Source organism: Schistocerca americana, chromosome 8, assembly GCF_021461395.2.
Source record: "Schistocerca americana isolate TAMUIC-IGC-003095 chromosome 8, iqSchAmer2.1, whole genome shotgun sequence".
Classification (NCBI taxonomy): domain Eukaryota; kingdom Metazoa; phylum Arthropoda; class Insecta; order Orthoptera; family Acrididae; genus Schistocerca; species Schistocerca americana.
This window is the reverse complement of record NC_060126.1, coordinates 201,802,071-201,827,437: the sequence shown is the minus strand read 5'-3', so window position 1 is coordinate 201,827,437 and position 25,367 is coordinate 201,802,071. Positions and strand designations below refer to the sequence as shown.

General features: G+C 38.2%; 1 protein-coding gene across 2 annotated transcripts in view; it reads right to left on the bottom strand.

The window, feature by feature from the left end:
- The window catches only part of LOC124545265 (ankyrin-1), a 150,180-nt gene that overhangs the window by 110,678 nt on the left and 14,135 nt on the right, over positions 1–25,367 (bottom strand). For both annotated transcript variants that reach the window (XM_047124146.1, XM_047124147.1), the window contains exon 3: positions 21,105–21,265. In XM_047124146.1, the coding sequence (XP_046980102.1) occupies positions 21,105–21,265 (161 nt within the window). The remainder of the gene's footprint in view (positions 1–21,104; positions 21,266–25,367) is intronic.

The following is a 25,367-nucleotide window of genomic DNA, read 5'->3' as shown; positions in this document are numbered from 1 at the left end:
CGCATGGTCTGATTTCGCTCTCAACATGTCAATTGGCAAGTGTTCGTCAGAGGACCTCAAACTACTGCCTAGACAAAGGAATCACATGCGCGCTCAACAAGTACTCTATTACCCAAGTAGCTGCTTCTTTTGTTTAGTGCACTCTCTGACCTACCAAGAGGAGTCCTACAGTTCCCCACTCCACCAGAGATCTGCTGCCAGGACCATCACACAACTGATGGATCCTTTGGTTGAGACCATCCACTCTTACTCCAGACTAAAGAATTCTGATCAACTCTGGGTATGAATCTGCAAATTATGAGCACAGCTCACACACCATGAGCAAGGCCAGTAGTTTTCACCACTTCTGCCAGTTGCCCATACAAACTGAGGATGGCCTCAGAACTCAAGTGACAGACATGTTGGTGCTGACATGAGCAACTTTCACAGTTACAAGATGGCAGCAAGTGGTAGTGAAATGTTTCATGGAAAAATGATTTTTTAGATGATGAAAAGTGTAGAAAGTGTGAAAAAATATAAAAAACCGGAATCACGTGGGGGGAATGCAACAATCTGTTTCATTTTCAATCTGCCAAAACCGACTCATCAGTGAAAGAAAACAACGAATTTATGACAAGCTAGAACTGTATTCAATGCTACCTTAAAAACTCCAGTAAAATTAAAAACACAAAAAATTGTGACTAAGTGCAAATTGTCAACATTAGTTGAAGATTTAGAAAGTGAAATTTATGTCTAAAGAGTGAGGTTACATGACTAAATAAAAAGATTAAAAAACTTGATCAACAGTATCTGCTGAATGGCAGTAGGCCTAAATCAAAAACCAAGGAATGCTTCCTGACCATTCTAACTCAAAACAGGTATCAGATTCTTGATGAAATACTGGTAGTGGAAGTTGCAGCATTGAAATCCATGCAAATTAAAAACAACAGTTCCAACTGTAAAAAAACTGACAGTGATAATTTCAAAAAACACTAAGTCCCAAACTTGTGTACTAACATAGTGAGTAAACGTAAACAAACTGTTCAGTGTAACGACAGTGAAATCCATGAAAGAAACTACAGGAAATCCATGAAAATGTATGCAAGAAACTGTCCCAAAATGGCAGTAACAGAAGCAAGAAGAACCAGAAGTTCAAGGACTAGATTCTTATATATAGAGACAGTCATGGACATGAAATAGCTCAAAACATCACAGGTATGCAAGACAACTTTACAGCTGTGGCTCACATTCAACCTGATGCACCTCTTTATGCTGTGGTGAAGCCGTGTATGCAAGATAGTAAATCTTTCTCAGCAAATGATGGTTGGTACAAATGATGCGGCTAAAAATGAAACACATGACGCTATCATGCACATGAAAGTAATACTCAGTAAGTTGACTGGCACTACAGTAATTGTTGTTAACATTCCACAGAGAGATGATCTAATCAAACAATCTACTGCAACCTTGGAAGTGCATAAAACAAATGATAGGCTTAAAGCATTATGTAATAAATTTCACAATGTGTCTTTGGTAAATGTCAGTAACATAGAAAGAGACCTGCATGCAACTCATGCTATGCATATGAATAAGAGAGGTAAAAAGATTGTGAGTAAATTAATTATCGATGAAATCAGATGGAACATCACACAGAGCACTGTAAATGAGTGCATTGGCATGGAATGGCACAACCCACCCATACAGGACCTGCCACACGAACCACCACTGTTGACAAGCCAGGGAAACTTGTAAACCCTGCTGGACAGCCTGGTAGCTCTAAATCTCTCTGTATGGTTCAGCAGGAGGAACTCAGTCCCAATATCATACAGTGGAACTTTCATAGTCCTACAAACAATCGCTCTGGTAGGGTGACACCTCCAACCAGTGATCAGCAATCCAAACTCACATTCAAATTAATTCAGCAGAATTTTCAAAGTCTTAACAATAAGCACAATGTGTTGAATATCATTGCAGCAATTGATAAACCTGATGTTTTAGTTATAAGTGAACATTGGTACACAGATGAGCTAATTAGTGTATGTAAAAGCCACTCTTCATGATCTTTTGCTCTGCCTTCAGTAGGAAAGAGAAACATGGTGGTGAGGTAGCTATCTTTGCAGTGAGTGGTAGTAGCTACAACATAATAGATGTAAATATTTTCAGCATTGAAGGAACTAGCAGCAGTTAATTGTTATAGGCCTATACAGACCTCCATCTGGTAGCCTAGATTTTTTTTTATGTTCTCAATTACCTGCTTGTTGACATAGGCAGTAAACACTGAAATAACAATGGCTGGAGTAACATCATGCTAACTGAAGATATACACATTGACTTGCCGTACAATGCCTCTAGCTCTAAAAAACTAATGCTAATACTAGCTCAATTTAAGTTAATGTTTCTGATAAATGAGCTCACTAGAGAGATCAGTAATCTAAAATCATGCACTGACAACATGTACCACTTTACATACAAAGCACCAGTTCTGAAGCTTGCCATTTCTGACCACCATATCATACAGGTACCGATACAAGCTGGAAATTTTCTTGTCAACAGCAAGGAGAAACACTACGTGACAAAAAGAACCACCCACGATGACAATGTTAAATATCTCAACAGTTTGCTGAAAAGCTTACAATGAGGTGAAAACAAAAAACAGCATTAGTTTCAATGAATTTGCATCAGATTCAATTGCTTCAATGTCTCATGCCCAGAAATGACCTTTCCAGTAAATGACTGCAAAAAGATACAAAAAAAATTAATAAATCATGAAGTCAAAACAGCAAGAGAAAAACAGACTATTACAATATGCAATGCTAAATAATAACAATAATAAGAGACTAAAAGTAGACTTTAAGACCTACCAAGATTATCATCACTGGCTTAGCTGTTTGGAAAGTAATAAATAGCTTTAGGGACGGTAAGGACAAATCAACAAGCGATTTTACTATAAGCCATAAAGGGCGTATCATGAGATGCCAATATCAGATCGCAAATGTTTTTAACGAGTATTTTTCTTCTGTTGGAAAATCCATCAGTCACCATTTCAGAAGTCTTCAGTATAGACATAAGGGCATTCCCATCAAACAAAGCATATACTTGGCCCCAAATAATAGCAAGGAACTAAAAACATGGTGTGGTCATTAAAAAATACAAAATCAGCAGGCTATGATGGATTGCCTATCAACACACGAAAAGATGCACAGACAACATATCTGATGCCATGGCCACAGCAGTAAATGATGTAACTGCATCACATTGTTTCCCAGATAGTCTAAAGGTAGCACAAGAAAGGTGATAAATCTAAAATTGAAAACTACTGCCCAATCTAAATCTTGCCTGCATTTTCTGAGGTAGTTGAGAAAGTTATTTATACTAGACTAATGTAATTCCTGAGTGAACACAACTTTATATTTGAAAATCAAAATCGCTTTATGAAAAACAAGTCAACTTCAGTAGCTGCAGCACAATTATTAGACGAAATAATAACTGCCATAGAGAACAAGGAATATGTTCCTTGATCCAGAAAAAGCTTTTGATCGTGTCAACATCTCATTATTTGACACGTTGTGGAGTCTGGGTACCAGAGGAACCAGCTATGAGTTAATAAAATCATATACAAGCAATAGAAAAGAATTTGTCTTGCTTAAATCAAACACTGGGTCTTTCAAATAAAAAATTACTGATTCTGAATATGGAATGCCTCAAGGTTCTGTCTTGGTACACCTTCTTTTCTTGATTTATGTCCTGGGACCCTTTCTTTTCTTCCTAACTCTTGAAAAATATTGTATGCAGACGATATATCAATTGTGTGCAAACACGAACCTATGACAGTCTGGAGGTGCTGTGCAACAGCGTATCCAGTGAAATAGTCAAGCATTTCAATGAAAGCAATCTAAATGTAAGTGCTTCAAAGACTGCAATAATGGAATTTCACAAAAGGAAACAAATAGAATTTGGCATGAAATTGTATATAAGAAATGATACTGTAAAAAAGGAAAAATGGATAAAATTCTCAGGAATCACAGTCCAGGACAATCTCAAACGGGACATGCGTACAGATTCCTTAGCCTGTAAGCTGTCAAAGAATGTATTTGCCATAAACATGATTAGCAAGGATATGTGTGTACTAAAACTGCTTGTCACTCACTATCCTCGTCAAATTTAAAGTATTCTGTAGAAATATGGGGTGCAACAACTGAATCCAACCTGTTGTTGTTGTGGTCTTCAGTCCTGAGACTGGTTTGATGCAGCGCTCCATGTTACTCTATGCTGTGCAAGCTTCTTCATCTCCCAGTACCTACTGCAGCCTACATCCTTCTGAATCTGCTTAGTGTATTCATCTCTTGGTCTTCCTCTACGATTTTTACCCTCCACTCTGCCCTCCAGTACTAAATCGGTGATCCCTTGATGCCTCAGAACATGTCCTACCAACCGATCCCTTCTTCTAGTCGAGTTGTGCCACACACACTCCTCTTCTCCCCAATTCTATTCAATACTTCCTCATTAGTTATGTGATCTACCCAACTAATCTTCAGCATTCTTCTGTAGCACCACATTTCGAAAGCTTCTATTCTCTTCTTGTCTAAACTATTTATCGTCCACGTTTCACTTCCATACATGGCTACACTCCATACAAATACTTTCAGAAACGACTTCCTAACACTTAAATCAATACTCGATGTTAACAAATTTCTCTTCTTCAGAAACCCTTTCCTTGCCATTGCCAGTCTATATTTTATATCCTCTCTACTTCGACCATCATCAGTTATTTTGCTCCCCAAATAGCAAAACTCCTTTACTACTTTAAGTGTCTCATTTCCTAATCTAATTCCCCCAGCATCACCCAACTTAATCCGACTACATTCCATTATCCTTGTTATGCTTTTGTTGATGTTCATCTTCTACCCTCCTTTCAAGACACTGTCCATTCCATTCAACTGCTCTCCCAAGTCCTTTGCTGTTTCTGACAGAATTACAATGTCATCAGAGAACCTCAAAGTTTTATTTCTTCTCCGTGGATTTTAATACCTACTCCGAACTTTTCTGTTGTTTCCTTTACTGCTTGCTCAATATACAGATTGAATAGCATCGGGGAGAGGCTACAACCCTGTCTCACTCCCTTCCCAACCACTGTTTCCCTTTCATGTCCCTCGACTCTTATAACTTCTGATGAAATGTTGTTTCAACTTAGGTCCTTCAGTGCTCTGTCAAACTCTTCACACAGTATCATATCTCCCATTTCATCTTCATCTACATCCTCTTCCATTTCCATAATATTATCCTCAAGAACATCGCCCCTGTATAGATCCTCTATATACTCCTTCCACCTTTCTGCTTTCCCTTCTTTGCTTAGAACTGGGTTTCCATCTGAGCTCTTGATATTTATGCAAGTGGTTCTCTTTTCTCCAAAGGTCTCTTTAATTTTCCTGTAGGCAGTATCTATCTTACCCCTCATGAGATAAGTCTCTACATCCTTACACTTGTCCTCTAGCCATCCCTGCTTAGCCATTTTGCACTTCCTGTCGATCTCATTTTTGAGACGTTTGTATTCCTTTTTGCCTGCTTCACTTACTGCATTTTTGTATTTTCTCCTTTCATCAATTAAATTCAGTATCTCTTCTGTTACCCAATGATTTCTACTAGCCCTTGTCTTTTTACCTACTTGATCCTCTGCTGCCGTCACTATTTCATTCCTCAAAGCGACCCGTTCTTCTTCTACTGTATTTCTTCCCTCATTCCCGTTGATTGTTCCCTTATGCTCCCCCTGAAACTCTGTACAACCTCTGGTTCTTTCAGTTTATCCAGGTCCCATCTCCTTAAATTCCCACCTTTTTGCAGTTTCTTCAGTTTTAATCTACAGTTCATAACCAATAGATTGTGGTCAGAGTCCACATCTGCCCCTGGAAATGTCTTACAATTTAAAACCTGGTTCCTAAATCTCTGTCTTACCATTATATAATCTATCTGAAACCTTTTAGTATCTCCAGGGTTCTTCCATGCATACAACCTTCTTTCATGATTCTTGAACCAAGTGTTGGCTATGATTAAGTTATGCTCTGTGCAAAATTCTACCAGACGGCTTCCTCTTTCATTTCTTAGCCCCAATCCATATTCACCTACTATGTTTCCTTCTCTTCCTTTTCCTACTCTCGAATTCCAGTCACCCATGACTATTAAATTTTCGTCTCCCTTCACTATCTGAATAATTTCTTTTATCTCATCATACAATTTCATCAATTTCTTCATCATCTGCAGAGCTAGTTGGGATATAAACTTGTACTACTGTAGTAGGTGTGGGCTTCGTGTCTATCTTGGACACAATAATGCGTTCACTATGCTGTTTGTAGTAGCTTACCCGCACTCCTATTTTTTTTATTCATTATTAAACCCACTCCTGCATTACCCCTATTTGATTTTGTATTTATAAGCTAAGCAAATTATTAACACTACAGAAAAAAGTTATCAGAATTATTTGTGATGCCAAACCCAGAGAATCATATTGGAACCTGTTCCCAAAATTAGGTGTGCTTTCCATTATAGGTGTATACATATTCAAAGTTATATTGCTTGTGAAAACAATAAATCCAAATTTCAACTGAGACCTTGCAAAGGGATGCCCTCCTCTAGCACTGCCTTTCCTCAGCAGAGGTGACTGATACCAAAAAATAATTACGAATTTTTAAACAGGTTAATATTATCTTAGTTGTTTTTCTGCAACAGTTGCATATGATTTTGTACACGATGTGTTGTATTTCGGGCTAAAAATGTGTAAAGGTAGATTACTTTGTTGTTGTTGTTGCAGTCAATATGTACTATCTCTGTATGTGCAGTTGAAATTGCTTTTCTTTTGGAAACATTTGAAATTACAAAATGTTTGGCATGCTTAGAATTCCTGTTATTAATTGTGCAATCTGGCAAAATTTGTTGCGCTTACTTCTGGATGCATTTATGAAATGGTGATGTGGACTGGTGGAGATTCATTTGTCACGAAGGTTTGTGAACTCTTTGGAGTACTGTTGGTACTGCATGCCTCTGGTGTGATTGGACATGTTTTTATTTTTGGCAATAATAATGTAATTTTCGGTTTTGAAGTGGAAATTGTAAAGGCACTGTGTTACAGAAAAATGTGAGAGAATAAAATTAACTGATCAGGCAAGTCTTCAGAAGTTACTACGTCAACTGGAACCATGGAAACCCATAATATCAAAAATTTCAGCTTCAAGAATCAACCCCTAGATGTGAAGAACTGGAGCCAGCTTTAAGAAAAAAAGATAAGTAAAAAGTTTAATGTAAACCTTACTCCTCTCAAAGCTTATTAAAAGAGTTTATTATGAAGTAAGTGACACTCAATATATACATATATATATATAAAATGAAAGTGCTGGCAGGTCGACAGACACACAAACAACCACAAACATACACACAAAATTCAAGCTTACGCAAAAAACTGTTGCCTCATCAGGAAAGAGGGAAGGAGCACTGTTAAATGGGGCGTTCCCCAAGGGTCGGTGCTGGGGCCACTGCTGTTCCTTATTTATGTGAATGACATGCCTTCTAGTATTACAGGTGATTCAAAAATATTTCTGTTTGCTGATGACACCACCTTGGTAGTGAAGGATCTTGTGTGTAATATTGAAACATTATCAAATAATGTAGTTCATGAAGTAAGTTCGTGGCTTGTGGAAAATAATTTGATGCTAAATCACAGTAAGACTCAGTTTTTACAGTTTCTAACCCACAATTCAACAAGAACTGACATTTTAATCAGACAGAATGGGCATGTTATAAGCGAGACGGAACAGTTCAAGTTCCTAGGCGTACGGATAGATAGTAAGCTGTTGTGGAAAGCCCATGTTCAGGATCTTGTTCAGAAACTAAATGCCGCTTTATTTACCATTAGAACAGTATCTGAAATAAGTGACATTTCAACACGAAAAGTAGTATACTTCGCATATTTTCATACGCTTATGTCATATGGTATTATTTTTTGGGGTAATTCTTCTGATTCGAAAAGGGTATTTTTGGCTCAAAAACGGGCTGTTCGAGCTATGTATGGTGTAAGTTCGAAAACCTCTTGTCGACCCCTATTCAATAGTCTGGGAATTTTGACATTGCCCTCACAGTATGTATTTTCTTTAATGTCGTTTGTTGTTAGCAATATTAGCTTATTCCCAAGAGTTAGCAGCTTTCACTCAGTTAATACTAGGCAGAAATCAAATCTGCATGTGGAATGCACTTCCTTGACTCTTGTGCAGAAAGGAGTGCAGTATTCTGCTGCATCCATTTTCAATAAGCTACCACAAGAACTCAAAAATCTTAGCAGTAGCCCAAACACTTTTAAGTCTAAACTGAAGAGTTTCCTCATGGCTCACTCCTTCTATTCTGTCGAGGAGCTCCTGGAAGAGATAAAAAATTAAGCAAATTCCAGTGTTACATTCTTGATTTTCTTTATTTAAACTAACGACTTGTTTCATTTTATCTGTTTCTACAATCGTGTTATAATTTCATGTATTGACTCGTTCCATGACCATGGAGACTTCTCCTAAATGTGGTCCCACGGAACAATAAATAAATAAATAAAAAAAAAAAAAAAAAAAGACTAAAGGATGTGGGTTTTAAGGGAGAGGGTAAGGAGTCATTCCAATCCCGAGAGCGGAAAGACTTACCTTAGGGGGAAAAAAGGACGGGTATACACTCGCACACACACACATATCCATCCACACATATACAGACACAAGCAGACATATTTAAAGACAAAGAGTTTGGAATGACTCCTTACCCTCTCCCTTAAAACCCACATCCTTTCGTCCTTCCCTCTTTCCTGATGAGGCAACAGTTTGTTGCGAAAGCTTGAATTTTGTGTGTATGTTTGTGTTTGTTTGTGTGTCTGTCGACCTGCCAGCACTTTCATTTGGTAAGTCACATCATCTTTGTTTTTAGATATATATTTCCTACGTGGAATGTTTCCCTCTATTACAACCATATCATTTATTTGAACCCAACAATTTTTTATATATATATATATATATCTGTGTGCGTGTGTGCGAGTGTATACCTGTCCTTTTTTCCCCCTAAGGTAAGTCTTTCCGCTCCCGGGATTGGAATGACTCCTTACCCTCTCCCTTAAAACCCACTTCCTTTCGTCTTCCCCTCTCCTTCCCTCTTTCCTGATGAGGCAACAGTTTGTTGCGAAAGCTTGAATTTTGTGTGTATGTTTGTGTTTGTTTGTGTGTCTATCGACCTGCCAGCGCTTTCGTTCGGTAAGTCACCTCATCTTTGTTATTATATATAAAAACAAAGATGATGTGACTTACCAAATAAAAGTGCTGGCAGGTCGACAGACACACAAACGAACACATACATACACACAAAATTCAAGCTTTCGCAACAAACTGTTGCCTCATCAGGAAAGAGGGAAGGAGGGGAAAAACGAAAGGATGTGGGTTTTAAGGGAGAGGGTAAGGAGTCATTCCAATCCCGGGAGCGGAAAGACTTACCTTAGGGGGAAAAAAGGACGGGTATACACTCACACACACACACATATCCATCCACACATATACAGACACAAGCAGATATATTTAAAGACAAAGAGTTTTATATATATCAAACTAAAAGACCAACTAAAAAGAATTCTAATTGAAAACCCTTGTTATTACCTGTTTGAGTATTTTATCTTTATGAAAAGTGCTTTGCAAGTGTGTAAAGTTCATAGTTTTAACTAACTAACAACTGACCTAATGGCAATAACAACAATGTTTGTAACATTATTATTTGTGTGTTACCACATGTAAAATGCATCAAAATGTAAAATTTATTAATACAAACAAACATTTAGTTTGCAACTTCTTCAGAAGAATAATCAGTATGATGTCCTGACATTGTGTTATTTCTAAGGACTGTGCTTGACTGTTTGATTATTAACAACAACTTGGAGACAAGTGAACCCTACATCCTCTATAGCCACAGACAGGGCCACCTCTACATCTCAGATGAAGCCGCCCAGCAGATACACCGAGCACACAAAAGACTTCTTTCTAGCACTGGACACTATTTCCTGTGGCTACACAGACCCTGTTGAAGAGGCAGCCCGTCCACTTACAGGGTGAATAGGGGGGGAGGCTAGACAGCCAGCCTCCACATTAGCACTCTGCCTCGAGCAATGCAAATTTGCTACAATCCACCATTCACCTTGCAGTGAGGGTGGTTCCTCAGTGGTGAGTATGCTGCAAGGTGCCTCAACATCAGAGCTTGTGGGAAAAATAAGTGACACTTGAGGTGTCTCATGCTACATGCCAGATTCTCTGCCACCACTACACACCAAGGCAGCAGCCTGAAGACAGCTGACTACTGTCAAAAGCACCTGCAGCTGTTTGCGAACTGCAGCCAGATCCAGCTGCACACAGAATGCATATAATCTAACTGTCCCACTACTAATACCTTAAGAATTGACTATGAAAGCACAAATAATCTAAAGTTGGACATCAAACAATTCTAGATGTCTTCAGTTGGTGTTATCTGACAGAAAAACAATGTTAAAGTCTTCAACAACAATGATTTTCCAATTAATTCTGCATAACACTATTAAAACCATTTCTAGTTGCTCTATGATGCTTAATATTAAATACATGTACTTGCTACTCTCATGGTGCATCATCAATAGAGGCTAGCACCCTCATCATTTCATTGTTAACACTTGACTATCATGGTCAGATAAAGCCACTGACTATCCTTTCACAACAGTCTAATAAATACAGTCACAACATTCTCTGGTGTGAAAGTTGTTACCATTTGACAGCTGGAGTGACACTAGTACTACAAGTGGTGAGAAAGCAGATTGTCATATATGTTTTATGGATAATGTTCATGTCTAACTATTTTCTATTTAATTAATAAAGTAGTTGTTATAATTGTGCATTCCGTGTGTTAGTAAATTACCAAGAGACATGACTTATAGAACTAGCTGAATCACTCTGACTCAATTAAAACCATTTCTAGTTGCTCTATGATGCTTAATATTAAATACATGTACTTGCTACTCTCATGGTGCATCATCAATAGAGGCTAGCACCCTCATCATTTCATTGTTAACACTTGACTATCATGGTCAGATAAAGCCACTGACTATCCTTTCACAACAGTCTAATAAATACAGTCACAACATTCTCTGGTGTGAAAGTTGTTACCATTTGACAGCTGGAGTGACACTAGTACTACAAGTGGTGAGAAAGCAGATTGTCATATATGTTTTATGGATAATGTTCATGTCTAACTATTTTCTATTTAATTAATAAAGTAGTTGTTATAATTGTGCATTCCGTGTGTTAGTAAATTACCAAGAGACATGACTTATAGAACTAGCTGAATCACTCTGACTCAATTAAAACCATTTCTAGTTGCTCTATGATGCTTAATATTAAATACATGTACTTGCTACTCTCATGGTGCATCATCAATAGAGGCTAGCACCCTCATCATTTCATTGTTAACACTTGACTATCATGGTCAGATAAAGCCACTGACTATCCTTTCACAACAGTCTAATAAATACAGTCACAACATTCTCTGGTGTGAAAGTTGTTACCATTTGACAGCTGGAGTGACACTAGTACTACAAGTGGTGAGAAAGCAGATTGTCATATATGTTTTATGGATAATGTTCATGTCTAACTATTTTCTATTTAATTAATAAAGTAGTTGTTATAATTGTGCATTCCGTGTGTTAGTAAATTACCAAGAGACATGACTTATAGAACTAGCTGAATCACTCTGACTCAATGACATTAGCTACAACTTATTCATGAAGAAATACTTTCAAATATGTGTATATTTGCAGCTTACTATGCTGAAAGAAAGAGAATATAAACATATATTCCATGCATGCAAAGTCTATATTTTTGTTGTTGTCTGCTGCTGTTATAACAGGCACTCTCCATGACACGTAACCATTTTTTATGGTGTCTAATGATTCATTCATTCTTACACTTCACTCGGCTTTCTAATACAGGAATAATTTTATAAATGTAAATACTTTTACTGAACCAAATGCACTGAAGATTCTTGCCACTTGTGTCTCAAATTTGGCAACAATTGTGGAAATGGGTTCTTCTGAGTTGGGAAACAGTTTTATTGCTTTTGACGATTTATCATCATCTCTCTGCCATTTTCTCTTAAGCTACAGCTGTTGTGGCTTATTTTGTACATTAAATACTGTACATATTACATTCCGTATAGATTTCTTTTTGTTCCAAATTCACTGATTTGGCTGAAAGTGTAGTGAACAAAAATCCACTTTGTTGGGTTGATATACAATGCCTTTCTGCAAAAGGTTGGGTCTTCCAGTGTTTCTTCATACACAACCACTCGCTCGACGAAAGGTCTGTACTCAAAACCTGGAAAGTACCCCTTATCATTAATGTCAATTTGTAGCAGGATTTTGGAATATACAGTGTGTTCAAACATTACAAATTACTTCAAAGATAATGGTCTACTGACACAAAGTCAACACGGATTTAGGAAACATCATTCTTATGAAACACAAGTAACTCTTCACTCACATGAAGTGTTGAGTGCTACTGACAAGGGATTTCAAATTTTCCCATATTTATAGATTTCCAGTAGACCCTTGACACTGTACCTCACAAGCAGCTTGTAGTCAAATTGCATGCTTATGGAATATCATCTCAGTTATGTGACTGGACTCATGGTTTCTTGTCACAGAGGTCACAGTTCATAGTAACTGACAGAAAAGCATAGAGTAAAACAGAAGTGATTTCTGGCACTCCCCAAGGTAGTGTTATAGGCCTTCTGCTGTTCATTATCTATATAAACTATTTAGGAGATAATCTGAGCAGCTGTCTTAGGTTGTTTGCAGATGATGCTGTCATTTATTGTCTAGTAAAGTCACCAGAAGATCAAAACAAATTGCAAAATGATTTAGAAAAGATATCTGTATGGTGTGAAACCTGGAAATTGACTCTAAATAATGAAAAGTGTGAGGTCATCCACATGAGTGCTAAAAGGAATCAGTCAAACTTCAGTTACACAATAAATCAGCCAAATCTAAAGGTCATAAATTCAACTTAATACTTACGAATTACAATTAGAAACACTTAAATTGGAAAGAACACATGGAAAATACTGTGAGGAAGGCAAACCAAATACTGCATTCCATTGGTAGAACACTTAGAAGATGTAACAGATCTACTAAAGAGACTCCCTGCACTACGCTTGTCAGTTCTCACAGTGTGGGATCCTTAGCGGATAGGATTAACAGAGTATATTAAGAAAGTTCACAGAAGAGCAGAACATTTTGTATTATTGAGAAACAGGGGAGAGAGAGTCACTGACATGATACAGGATTTGTGGTGGACATCATTAAAACAAAGACATTTTTCATTGCGGTGGAATCTTCTCACAAAATTTCAGTCACTAACTTTCTCCTCCAAATGAGAAAATACTTTGTTGGTGCTGAACTACATAGGGAGAAACGATCATCATAAGAAAATACAGGAAATCAGAGCCCGCACAAAAAGCTACAGATGTTTGTTTTTTTTCATGTGCTGTTTGAGACTGAAATAATAGAGAACTACTGTGAAGTTGGTTTGATGAAGCTTCTGCCATGTACTTCAGTGCAACTCGCAAAGTATCCATGTAGATGTAGATTAAAAGACAATGACATTATCTGGTAAATATCTGTATGTTACAAGAGAATCGTACATTAGCTGCCGTATAATGTATCATTTCATAACTTCCAGGATTCTTAGGAAAATAAAGTGACGAATGTGCCGTCATTTTGTAGTTATGGTCAATTTTTATGGCACTATATAGATTTCCTATTGTACAAATCAGGATAGCATTCACACTCATCCAAAATAGTATTCAGAAGTGTCACTTGCTGACCATTTGGGGTGCTGTTATCACTGTGGATAACAAAAATGAGACTTATGTTAGACTGTGGCTATCACTCTTACATTTAAATCTCTGGAAGTAGTTTGGTCTAAAAATAAATTGTCAGTGGCTGTTACACTACGTCCTGTTACTGTAAGGAATTTTACTGTGGTAAATAATATAGGTTGGACATCAAAAAATTCTAGATTTTCTCAGTTGGTATTATCTGACAGAAAATCAACATTAAAGCCTGGAACAACAATGATTTTCCACAAATAAATTTTGGATCTGCATTTTCAAAAAATCAGCTGAAATCCGTGTGACTGATAATTCAATCAACAGAGGCATAGGCTTCCAACTGAGCAAGGCATGCGAGCCATTATTAAATTCCATCAAACCAGAACGTGACATCTGGACACCATGCGCAACACAGAGAGTGAAAGGCATCTGAGACTCCCCTGGACAAGCATGGCACAGGACTGGCGAGGCCCGAACTATGGACCAGCGGGCACAAACATCAACAGCATGCAGCAAACACTTCACGTCACCTGCATTACCTGATGGTGGAATGGTTGTGCGCCAAAATATTGTGGCTGAAGGTCCACAACCAGCAGTACACCTGAGAACCTTGGAAGCACCTATTTTCCAGTTAATTCTGTCTAACACTATTAGAACCATTTCTAGTTGCTTTATGAAGCTTAAGATATTTCCTGCTGATCGCCTGTAAACTGTAAACTGTCAACACTATAAGTTTGTGTGTTTCTGGTGTGCTATTATTTCATAGCATTCAAAGAGCTGTTCAATAGAACATTCATTAATCTGAATGACCTGGGACTTGACTCCATTTTCTGTATGTATCACCACTCTTTCATCACATGTAATTGTTTCTTTTCAATGATTTTCATTTGGCGTTTTGATAAGTGTAACAAGTCTGTTGGAATTCCAACCATGCTTTCATTTTCCTGTTTGGATGTAAGAGGTTTATCTTGTTTATTAATAATCTTCTAACATTTTGATAGAAGGCACTAAAAGCATTTCCTATCTTTATCCAAGCTGCAGTATTTTGTGTTGTTAGTAGCTGTTTCAACTGGAACTATTTAGTTTTGATCTTCACATGAATTTACTCATAAAAGAACTAGGAAACACATTGCAAGTCACTGGGATGGGTTTGTAATGCCGCTATCATGTTTTTGAGCAAAAATTATGCATATTTAGCAAAATCAATGAGCCAAAGTAATGAGAAAGCCATTGCGGAGCATTGTGTTAACAGCCATGAATTGGTAGCCATCAGTGGGGAGACATATGGGTGACAATAAGACGCGTACGTAGGGTGCAAAGCTAGAATAGCCGAGCGCAGCAGTAAAAAAGGCTTTTGATACCATTCCTCACAAGCGACTATTAATAAAACTGCGTGCATATGGAGTTTCATCTTAGTTGTGTGACTGGATTCATGATTTCCTCTCAGAGAGGTCACAGTTCATAGTGATAGACGGTAAATCATCAAGTAGAACAGAAGTGACATCAGGCATTCCGCAAGGTAGTGTCACAGGCCCTCTGCTGATCCTGATTTACATGCATGATCTAGGTGATAATCTGAGCAGCCCCCTTAGATTGTTTGCAAATGACGCTGTAATTTAGCATCTAGTAAAATGATCAGCCGATCAATTCCAGTTACAAAACGATCTAGAGAGAATTTCTGTATGGTGCGAAAAGTGGCAATTGGCACTAATTGAAGAAAAGTGCGAGGTCATCCAAATTGGTACTAAAAGAAATCCGATAAATTTTGGGTATACGATAAATCGCACAAATCTAAGGGCTGTCAATTCGACTAAATACCTAGGAATTACAATTATGAGCAACTTAAATTGGAAAGACCACATAGATAATATTATGGGGAAGGTGAAATAAAGACTGCGCTTTGCTGGCAGAACACTTAGAAGATGCGACAAACCCACCAAAGAGACAGCCTACATTAAACTTGTCCGTCCTCTACTGGAATATTGCTGCACAGTGTGGGATCCTTACCAGGTAGGATTGATAGAGGACATCGAAAAAATGCAAAGAATGACAGCTCATTTCATGTTATCACGCAATAGGGGTGAGAGTTTCACTGATACGATACGCGATTTGGGGTGGCAGTCACTGAAAGAAAGGCAGTTTTCTTTGTGGCAAGATCTACTTGCGAAATTTCAATCACCAACTTTCTCTTCTGAATGCGAAAATATTTTGTAGACACCCACCTACATAGGGAGGAATGATCATCATAATAAAATAAGAGAAATCAGAGCTCAGATTTAGGTGTTCCTTTTTCCCACGCGCCATTCGAGAGTGGAATGGTAGAGAAGTAGTACGAAAATGGTTCGATGAACCCTCTGCCAGGCACTTAAGTGTGAACTGCAGAGTAACCATGTAGGTGTAGATGTAAATGTAAATATAAACTGTACAATACAATGGTAATTGTTTCACTGTCAGGGTGATATCACTGTAGCATTGCAAGGCTCCTGTTATGGGCAGCTTCAGTAGGTGCAAGGTTTTAGTGGAACAAATGCATGCCACAGGCACATAAACAAGTCTGAATACTGAGACAGGGGATCCCTTCTCATCACTGGAAACCAGCAGCACAACCATGATGCCACAGCTATGTGAGATAGTGAGGTAACTGGGCACCACCAGCAGCAACCATGGATTTGAGACCAATCTGTGCCTGCCACCAGCACTATGTCCTTCAAGGGACTTGGTGCCAAAGGCCCACCGACCTGCCATCTGTGCCTGCTCCCATCAACACTGAGTTCCTTGTGCAACTTGGTGCCACAACACTAGTTGACGTCCGACTCCTGCCAGATGGCAGCGAGTTGTACCACACACACAGCCATCTTCACACACCACTTCAGTGATGCCAGCAGAGTGAGAGACAATCAGACTTCCAAAACGCCAAGGAAAGTAGCACATCACTGATATCAACAGCTGTGGACTCTAAAGGCTGCTGGCTGACTACAGGCCTTCCATCAACAACAACATTGACATCACATAGTGCAGCTCAGCACCCAGCGTGGAAGCTGCTGCCTACTCGTCAACATCAGCCACACAAAAAATTTATTGAAGTCAGTAAAACTCTTTCTCAACTGTCAACAGTGTTTCCACTGGGCCAACTGGCCCACAACTCGCTACCACACCCTACCACCAGGTGTCAGCAGGTGATCTTCAAGCCCGTCACCATGCCATTTGGTGAAAGCAGGAAGAACACCACCACCTACAGCATAGTATCTTCATTGTGGTGTGAGTGCAGTCTTTTTGTTTTCTTTTTGGTGTAATTATCCTGTCAGTTCTGTAAAGAGTAGGAGGAATGTCTTAGTTTGTCAGACAATTTTTTTTCAGTAGGATGGTTAAATTAGTGGTAGATGGTGTCAAAGTACAAGTTCCTGGAAATTTATGTGACACAGAGAGTAATGACTTGCTAAAGTTAAGAATAGTAATCTAGAAATACCAGCTCTGATATCTAATGGAACTGTGGAGTCCGGGTAACTGTAAGCCCAGGCAAGAGTGTGGGCTATGCTGAAGTGATTAAGCGTGGGGATGACAACGTGGGTGATATAAGTGCAGTCTGCCCCGTTGGATGGTGATAGCTGTTATGTTGAGGCCAGAGAACTTGTGTTGGATGCACAGGGAAATGCATATGCCGGTGATTTTTGCATCATGCATACTTGAAGCACAGACAATGTTGTTGTTTTAGACACTGCAGGGAATACACAAGAAGTAGTTGGTAGTTGTGTTGCAGAGAGTGTGGCAGAAACTGCACAGGCACATATATTTTCTAAGAAGCAGGGTGAGTGGAAGAAAAGAATGAGGAGATTAGTTTGTCAAGTGGATAATGAAGCCAACAGGGCTGAACCTGTGAAGAGCACAAACCAGAGGTTCAGGATGTAGTGCAAGCGCAAGAACTGGGTCACAGCCTTCAGGGCTAGCAGCTGATGTATACAGCAAGCTGTTTACAGCACAGCCACAGTAGCGTGCACGTGACAAGTATTAAGTGGACGAAGGGTGCAACACAAGCCTGAAAGAAAACACTCTGACTGAACATCATGCTAAAGTTAGCCTTCGGTGACAGGAAGCTGCTGCCAGAGTAGAACTGTCACAGGGTGCATCTAGTATAAAAGACAAACCACTTAAACCATGTACACCTACATTAAGGAGTAACTCACATGATACAGTACCAGCAGGCATCAGGAAGTCATTTTGGGTGAGCAGACAAACAAGACAATCAAGTATTTTGGAAAAATTCAGTCTTTAAGGAGCGCTACAGGGGGGAGTAATAAGTGGGACTATATGTTGAAATATTGTGAATGGTAGTGCTGTATGTGGTTTCTTGCAAAGATAGTTTTGGGAGCATGTAGTCCTGAGAAGCATAAGAAGAACTGTTGCCTCAGGAACAGACAGATGATATGCCAAGTGTATGAGTTCAATGAATTCAGACCAAGTTTTGTTAAAGTTGATATGTTAAGGATAATCATTTAAAAAGAAGCAGAGTCAGTTTAGCTTGTAAGTGTAGAAGGGACAGTTAAAAGTTCCTTTTGAGCCATAAGCATGGCAAGATGCCTGGCAGTGACATATGTTATGTAGCATTTGAGTTAGTGAATAGGGCAACAAGAGATGATGTGGGATTAAGCAGTACAAGCAAGGGATGATAAACAGATTTATGAAGTTGAGGATGAGTATAATAATTAAGAGTATAATTAGTATAATAATTAAGGTTAGTTGATTTAGTATTAATTTCTCATTTTACAGACTAAGGGCAAAGGTAATCACAGTAGAGATCCAGGTTGGAGCAAGACCTAAGGGACCAGGTCTTCTCCATGCAGTGGGACAGTGTAGTGCTGTTTCCCAGTCTTTCAGCAAAAATTATAAGTATTTAGCAAAAGTGCTGAGAATCAGTGTGGGAGCCAACTTGGAGTGTTGTGTTAACAGCCCTGAATCAGTAGCTGCCAATGTGGTGACACATGGGTCACAATAACAGGCACACAAGGGGATTGCAAAGCCAGGATAGCCGAGCACAGCAGTAAGCTATACCACACACTGGTAACCGTTTAGCCAGTAGGGCAATGTCACTACACTAGCGCAAGTCTCTTGTTATGGGCAATGTGCCCAGGTGCCGGGTTTTGTTGAAATAAAGCACAGGATCATTTCTCATCACTGGAAACCAGCAGCACTACTACCACCACCACCACCTCAATGCCAGAGCTACACCGGACAGAAAGACAACTGGGCACCACCAGTAGCATTGTGGGTTCAAGACCATGCTATGCCTGCCACCAGCACAACATCCTTCATGGGACCCAGTGGCACGGTCTCACCCACCTGACACCCATGTCTCCCACCATCAACGGTGAGTTACTAGTGGGACTTGGCGCTACAGCATCAGGTGCTGTCCAACTCCTGCCAGAGAGCAGCAAATCGTACCTCGAGCACAGCCATCTTCATGCACTCCTGTGATGACACAAGCAGAGCAAGAGTCCACCAGGCCTCCATGATGCCGAGAAAAGTAGCATGATGCAGACTTCAATGGCCATAGCCTCTAAAGATTACTGGTTGACCATGGCCTTCTGTCAGCTCAGCACCCAGGGTAGCAGCCATCACTGCCTCATCAACATCAGGCCAGAGACATAAGAAAAGGCATGGTCATCTCACTATATCACGTACTGAAGTTAATAAAAGACATTCTTAACTGTCAGCAATGTTTCCCCTGGGCCCACCACTGCACCCTCCACGTTCGATACTGCTTTGATCAAACTAGTTATTAGCCATGCAAGTAGCCCCTTACCAAAAGCATTCTGTATATGATGTGACAGAGAGATGGGTACTGCACCATTATGTCCACATATGAACCTCCTCTTTCATGAGTGATTTTTCAACTTTCGAATTAACATGATTTTCACACTAGTGTGAGGAGCATTCTCATTGATGTTACTAATGTAAACCTCTGTTGTATAATTATGGTTACCACCAAACTGTTACCTGCACCTCCTACTATTATTACACAATCTTTTTGCCCTGAGATCCTTTCCCAAAGCGCCTAAATCACAGGTGACACTGCTGAGCTCCGCACTAGGTGTAAAAGTACTAATTTCATGGTAATCATTACCCAAACTGTTCTCTACCAGTTCTGATACCCTCCTTGACCACTGCCTCTTTAGCCACTCTTTATACAAATTATCAGAATATCTACGTTCAGAAATTTTACAGTTCTGTTAGCTACATGCAAGCTAGCAGTGTTTGTGATAAAGCTGTATTGTAAAATAGTATGCAGTATTTATAAATGTAGGTAAATGTTTCCTTTGAGAAAAGACATTGTAATTGTGTAAATACTAATCTGCCATCACTGGATAAACAGCAATAGTCTGGTATAACTTAGGAGGCACATCTTTTTTGAAAGTATCATCTCAGCTGGCACTAAGCATGAATAGCATTATGCATCATAGTGATAGTTCACTTTTAGCACAATACACAGATTAAGTTTCAACAATTTCCTCGTCTTTCATTGACATATATCTTGATTCATTCCACGTCTCTGAGGGCCTTAATGGTATCTATACAACACTGTGAATTAATGTATAAACTGTATACTTCAATCTTGTAACTGGTAGGACAACAGGAGAGCAATGTGTGACACAACCATATAAGACCAACTGAAATACAATAACTCTTCAGGTTTCTATGTTGGCTAGTCAAGTTCTAAGCTTCCATTGTGGGTAATACTGCAGAAATATTTCAGCATTTATCTCCCTTATCTCCTGCTCTACATTTAATTGTTCAGGTTTTCTGATCTCATCAGTTGGTATCACTTCATCGGTGATTTTGTCTCATTCTGGATTGCTGTCTCTCTGGATTTACATTCCCAGGTGACTTTCCTACCTACTCCCTGTAGTAGCATCTCCCACAAGGTTTCTGTTCTTTGGCCATACCGAAGAATCTCCAGTTTGAAAAGCAAATATTTTTTGTCAGTGTCTGTTCATATACACATATTTTGACAACTCATAAATAGATTTTTACATCAGTTGCTAGTAACACCAAACATTTGTAATACTGGAAATTTTTGTTTCACAAAAGATCTATGTTCCACACTGGTAGCAGAAATGAAAAATATACACGAGCAGCATAAAGAAAACCATAACATTTGTGAAACAACAGTACAGAGTGAAAAATAAATGTAATTTTGAAATGTTTGGATGACAGAATGTACTCACCCCTTGAGGCACGCTATGTGTAATGGTAAGGAGCAAGCTCCCCTGTTGACATCTGTATTTCGTGACAAAATCCAGCGTACCATTTCCACATTATTGAGACCCACACACTTCTGCAGTAGGTTGTAGCCTTCATCGTTGTGCTCCAATAAAATGTTTTCATTCTACAAATTAAATTATATATTTAAAACGTCAATCACCGTGAGTCTTATATTTTTAAAATAATTAACTACTCTTATCACTCCTCCTGGCCCAATCAGACAATGATAAAATTCCACTTCATACCTATCTATACAAGACATTTGCAACTTATTGCAATAACTAGTAATACTGTAATAACAGCGCAACACATGAAATGTGAATATCGTAATAAACTTAACTTTTAAGATAAACGTTGCAGCAAAATACTGCAAATCATAACAGTTTACGTCTTCCAGTTTTTCAGATCAAAATGAAATCTTCCTGTAACAATTATGTTACAGCCATGGCCAGTGTTTCATTTCTTACATACATGTCTTTTCATCTCATCCTTATCTATACTGTCTAATCCCCACTACTTATTAAAGGCTTGAAGAGACTAAACATCTAAGATCACCAGTCTCTTATTGTTATCCAATACATTCATTCCTTATTTTGATTCTACTTGTTGTTTGTGTTACCTATGAGTGTCTTCTGCATAATCCAGTTCTTGTTGCCACTTCCAACACATGCAGATCAATAAAGGTGCAAGGTATGTTTCATACAGGCTCATCTTGGACACTTATGGTAATATACCATGTCAGTGTATTGGCACTTTTGAACAAGGAAGTTATCCAAATTCTGTTACAAATCTCTAAATATATGGCACTGTTTGAGGAATCAGTATAAGCTATCAATTGACAATATCTATCTTTTCATCAGTTAATCTGTCAAAAAGTTCCTACTCAGCACCAAACTGTCTCACTCACTGACATTAACACCCATTTTCATCAATTCTTCATATAAAACATCCAATTTGTAGTCTACTTTTCATCTCCAATCTCAGTGTTTAAATCCATTTAATGCCCCTGAAGAATAACCATGTGAGCAAATATAGAAGCAACCTGTTTATACCAAAATATTCGTATTTTTAAATCATCAAATAAACAGCGGTGGCTAACTTTTATGCAATGACTATGTTGAATGCTTCTGACGTTATTACCTCTGAGTTATTGGATTATAATACGACTAATTGAATTAGTTATTTTACTTTCTTCCTTTGACTCAAAGGCTTTTTACACCTACTTTTAAAGCCTTTTTTCACACTTCATGAGAAACAAATGCATTTCTGTTAGGGTAGCACAATTTTGTACTTCCGTGACAGAGGGCAATTTAAATCATACTTGATCCTGATAGTATTCCTTCCAAATGATTGAGAAAAATGCATTAACAATCTCAATACTGAACTGCAAAAACATTAATATGGAAATGGGGAAGATTTTCTCGAAAGGGTACACCTGAAGCTCAAACTTCCATGCAAACAAAACAGCTCACCTTGGATGTAGTTGCACTTGGACCTTAGCACCCAGAGATGACAGTAGCCATTTCTCTACATCTACAGCCACATCTTTGCTCTGTAAGCCACTGTGAGGTATGTGATAAAGGATACATCCCACTGAACCATTTATTGGGGTTTCTTCTCATTCCATTTACTTGTGGAGCACGAGAAGAATGATTATTTGCATGCCTCTGTGTGTGCAGTAAATATTCTAATTTTGTCTTCATCTTGTCTTCACAATCCCCATGTGAACAATACACATGGGATTGTATTATATTCTTAGAGTCATCATGTAAAGCCAGCTCTTGAAAATTTGTTAACAGACTTTGTTTGAGATTGTGTGAATGTTTGTGTGTGTTTTCTACTTCTGATGAAGTAATTAGTCCAAAAGCTGAACATTTCTAGCATTCTTTTCGATTGTGTCTGTTCGCAACTCAGTGCCTCCTCTGTGTGGTAAGTAGCAACCTATCCTTTCTGTATTGCTGTTATTCCTTCCTGGACTTCCCATTGTTTGAAAAACAAATAGAAAGAGTTACATGTTCAACAAAGCAAGCAAAGAGCCATTAGTGGCAAGCCCTGCTATGGTCACAGGAGTATGCATTTTGGTGTCTGGTTGTTATGTGTGTGAATGTGTGTGATGTTTTCCATTGTGTGTTTCTGTGCTCCATGCAGCAATCCACCACAGGTCAGTGGTTGCCTTTCCCTTATTTTACAGATTACAGAATCTCTTTTATGTGTGTGTTCTGCCACCACTTGATGAGTAGATTTTTTATCTATCCAATTACATTACATTACAGACTGTGATGCACAATGGGGAAGGTCACCAATAGCAACAATGAAAAAGAAGGGGATAGGGACAGATCCCAGTGGAACACTTGTACCATCTTTACTAAGGGGGAACGTCTATTTCTTATTGAGGCAAACTGTCTTCTGTTGTTGAGGTATGAGGTAATAACTGCTAATTTAGATTTGTGTACACCACTATCTCGTTAGTAATATGTTAAAAGGCCTGCAGCCAAATATTGATGTATATCGCATAACACAAGTGACGGCATCTCCTCAATTTTGAAAGCTGTTAAGTTCTGATCAACAATTTCCAGAACAGCTGCAGTGGTATTTTTACCTAGCCGAAATCCTTACCGATTTTTGAAAATAAAGTCATTCTTTTCAAAATAATTGCTTAATTAAATGTACATGATGGATTCCGGCATTTTTGTGAGTATTGGCACAACAGAAACAGGTCAACAGTACTGCAGAAGTCATTTATCACCATTTTTTGAGATTTAGGGTGAATCTGGAAAAACTCCATACTCTAAACATTTATTAAAATGAAGCTTGGTGGCCTACTTATCAACTAAACTGATCTTTTAATAACATAATTAGACATCCAGTGGCAGTCCCTACTTTTGGAATTACATAATTTAGTAACAGTTTTACAGACCTCATCAGGTATCATTTTATACAAATAAAAGATAGGCCCTACAGACAGCTGGGGACCAAGCAAATCCCTTGCAGATGTGGCTGTGGGCTTAACTTGCCTCCAGGTTCTCTGACTGAAAATAGTCATTTTATTCTCCTGGATCAAGCAGAGCTTGATATACTCAGTTGGAATAATTATTTCCCATACAACCTTACACTTATTTGGAGAACCTCCCATGTATCTTTCACATGCTGTTTTTCTGGCTTGTATGAACTTAGTATTAAAAAATACTTTTTTACTTCTAAGGTAAACATTATACCTCCACTCAGTCTAAATTATCTTCACTTTTATATACTTTATACACTATGAGCATTATTCTCTTATTTCTGCCAACTCTTTTGTATACTTGCTGTTTATTTTTACATTTACCTGAGGAACTAATTAATGGGGGAAAAGAATACCATAAAACATTATATTTTTTAAAAGGTTATCAAAATGTTTCCAACTCCAGCTTTTTCCTGTTCAACACTCAAATACAGAGTCCCAATTTGTGTTCATTAACTTGTCAATAAATAACATAACATGCTCTTTATCATGGCATGGCACACGAAATTTATTGGAATAAGTTGGGTGCTTATGATAAAATGTTAAAACCAATAAATCATGGTCCATAACATTTCCATCAGCCAGGCTAGTCACATATGCACTGTATATGTAAGTTAACAACAGTATTATCTAGACAAGCATTACTGCGAATAGGTCATTTGTTTGTGCGATACAAGTTTAAGGATCTGAAAATATTAAAAAATGTTCTGCGGTTTTGTTGCTTTGAATCTCCCATTTGAATGTTAAAATCCCCACAGATAACAAACTTGGTTTTAATCTTAAAAAGTCTCTTAACCAATAATTCAGATTAACCAAAAAACATTTATATCTTCGTTTGGAGACCTATACAAGCTAACTATTATTATATTTTCTTCAATCAGTCTTGGTATTTATTTCTCAATAGTGTTGCGTGATATCCAGTTTTGAAAACGGTATATCATGTTTGATGTAAACTCTAGCGCCTCCATTATTTCTGTCTCCTGCACATTATGTCAACTACAACATATCCTTGAGGAACAAAACTGTCTATTTGATTTTCTGTTAGCCAGTGTTCTGATACATAAATCACAGCTACATCCTTCATGTCACAAAAATGTTCTAATTCTAACAGTTTATCATAGACCAAATATTGATTTGCAGCAACATAAATATTTTATCACTGTTTTCATTCTCAAATGAGCACTCATCTGCATGTGGCATATCAGAATAGCATACACTTTAACTG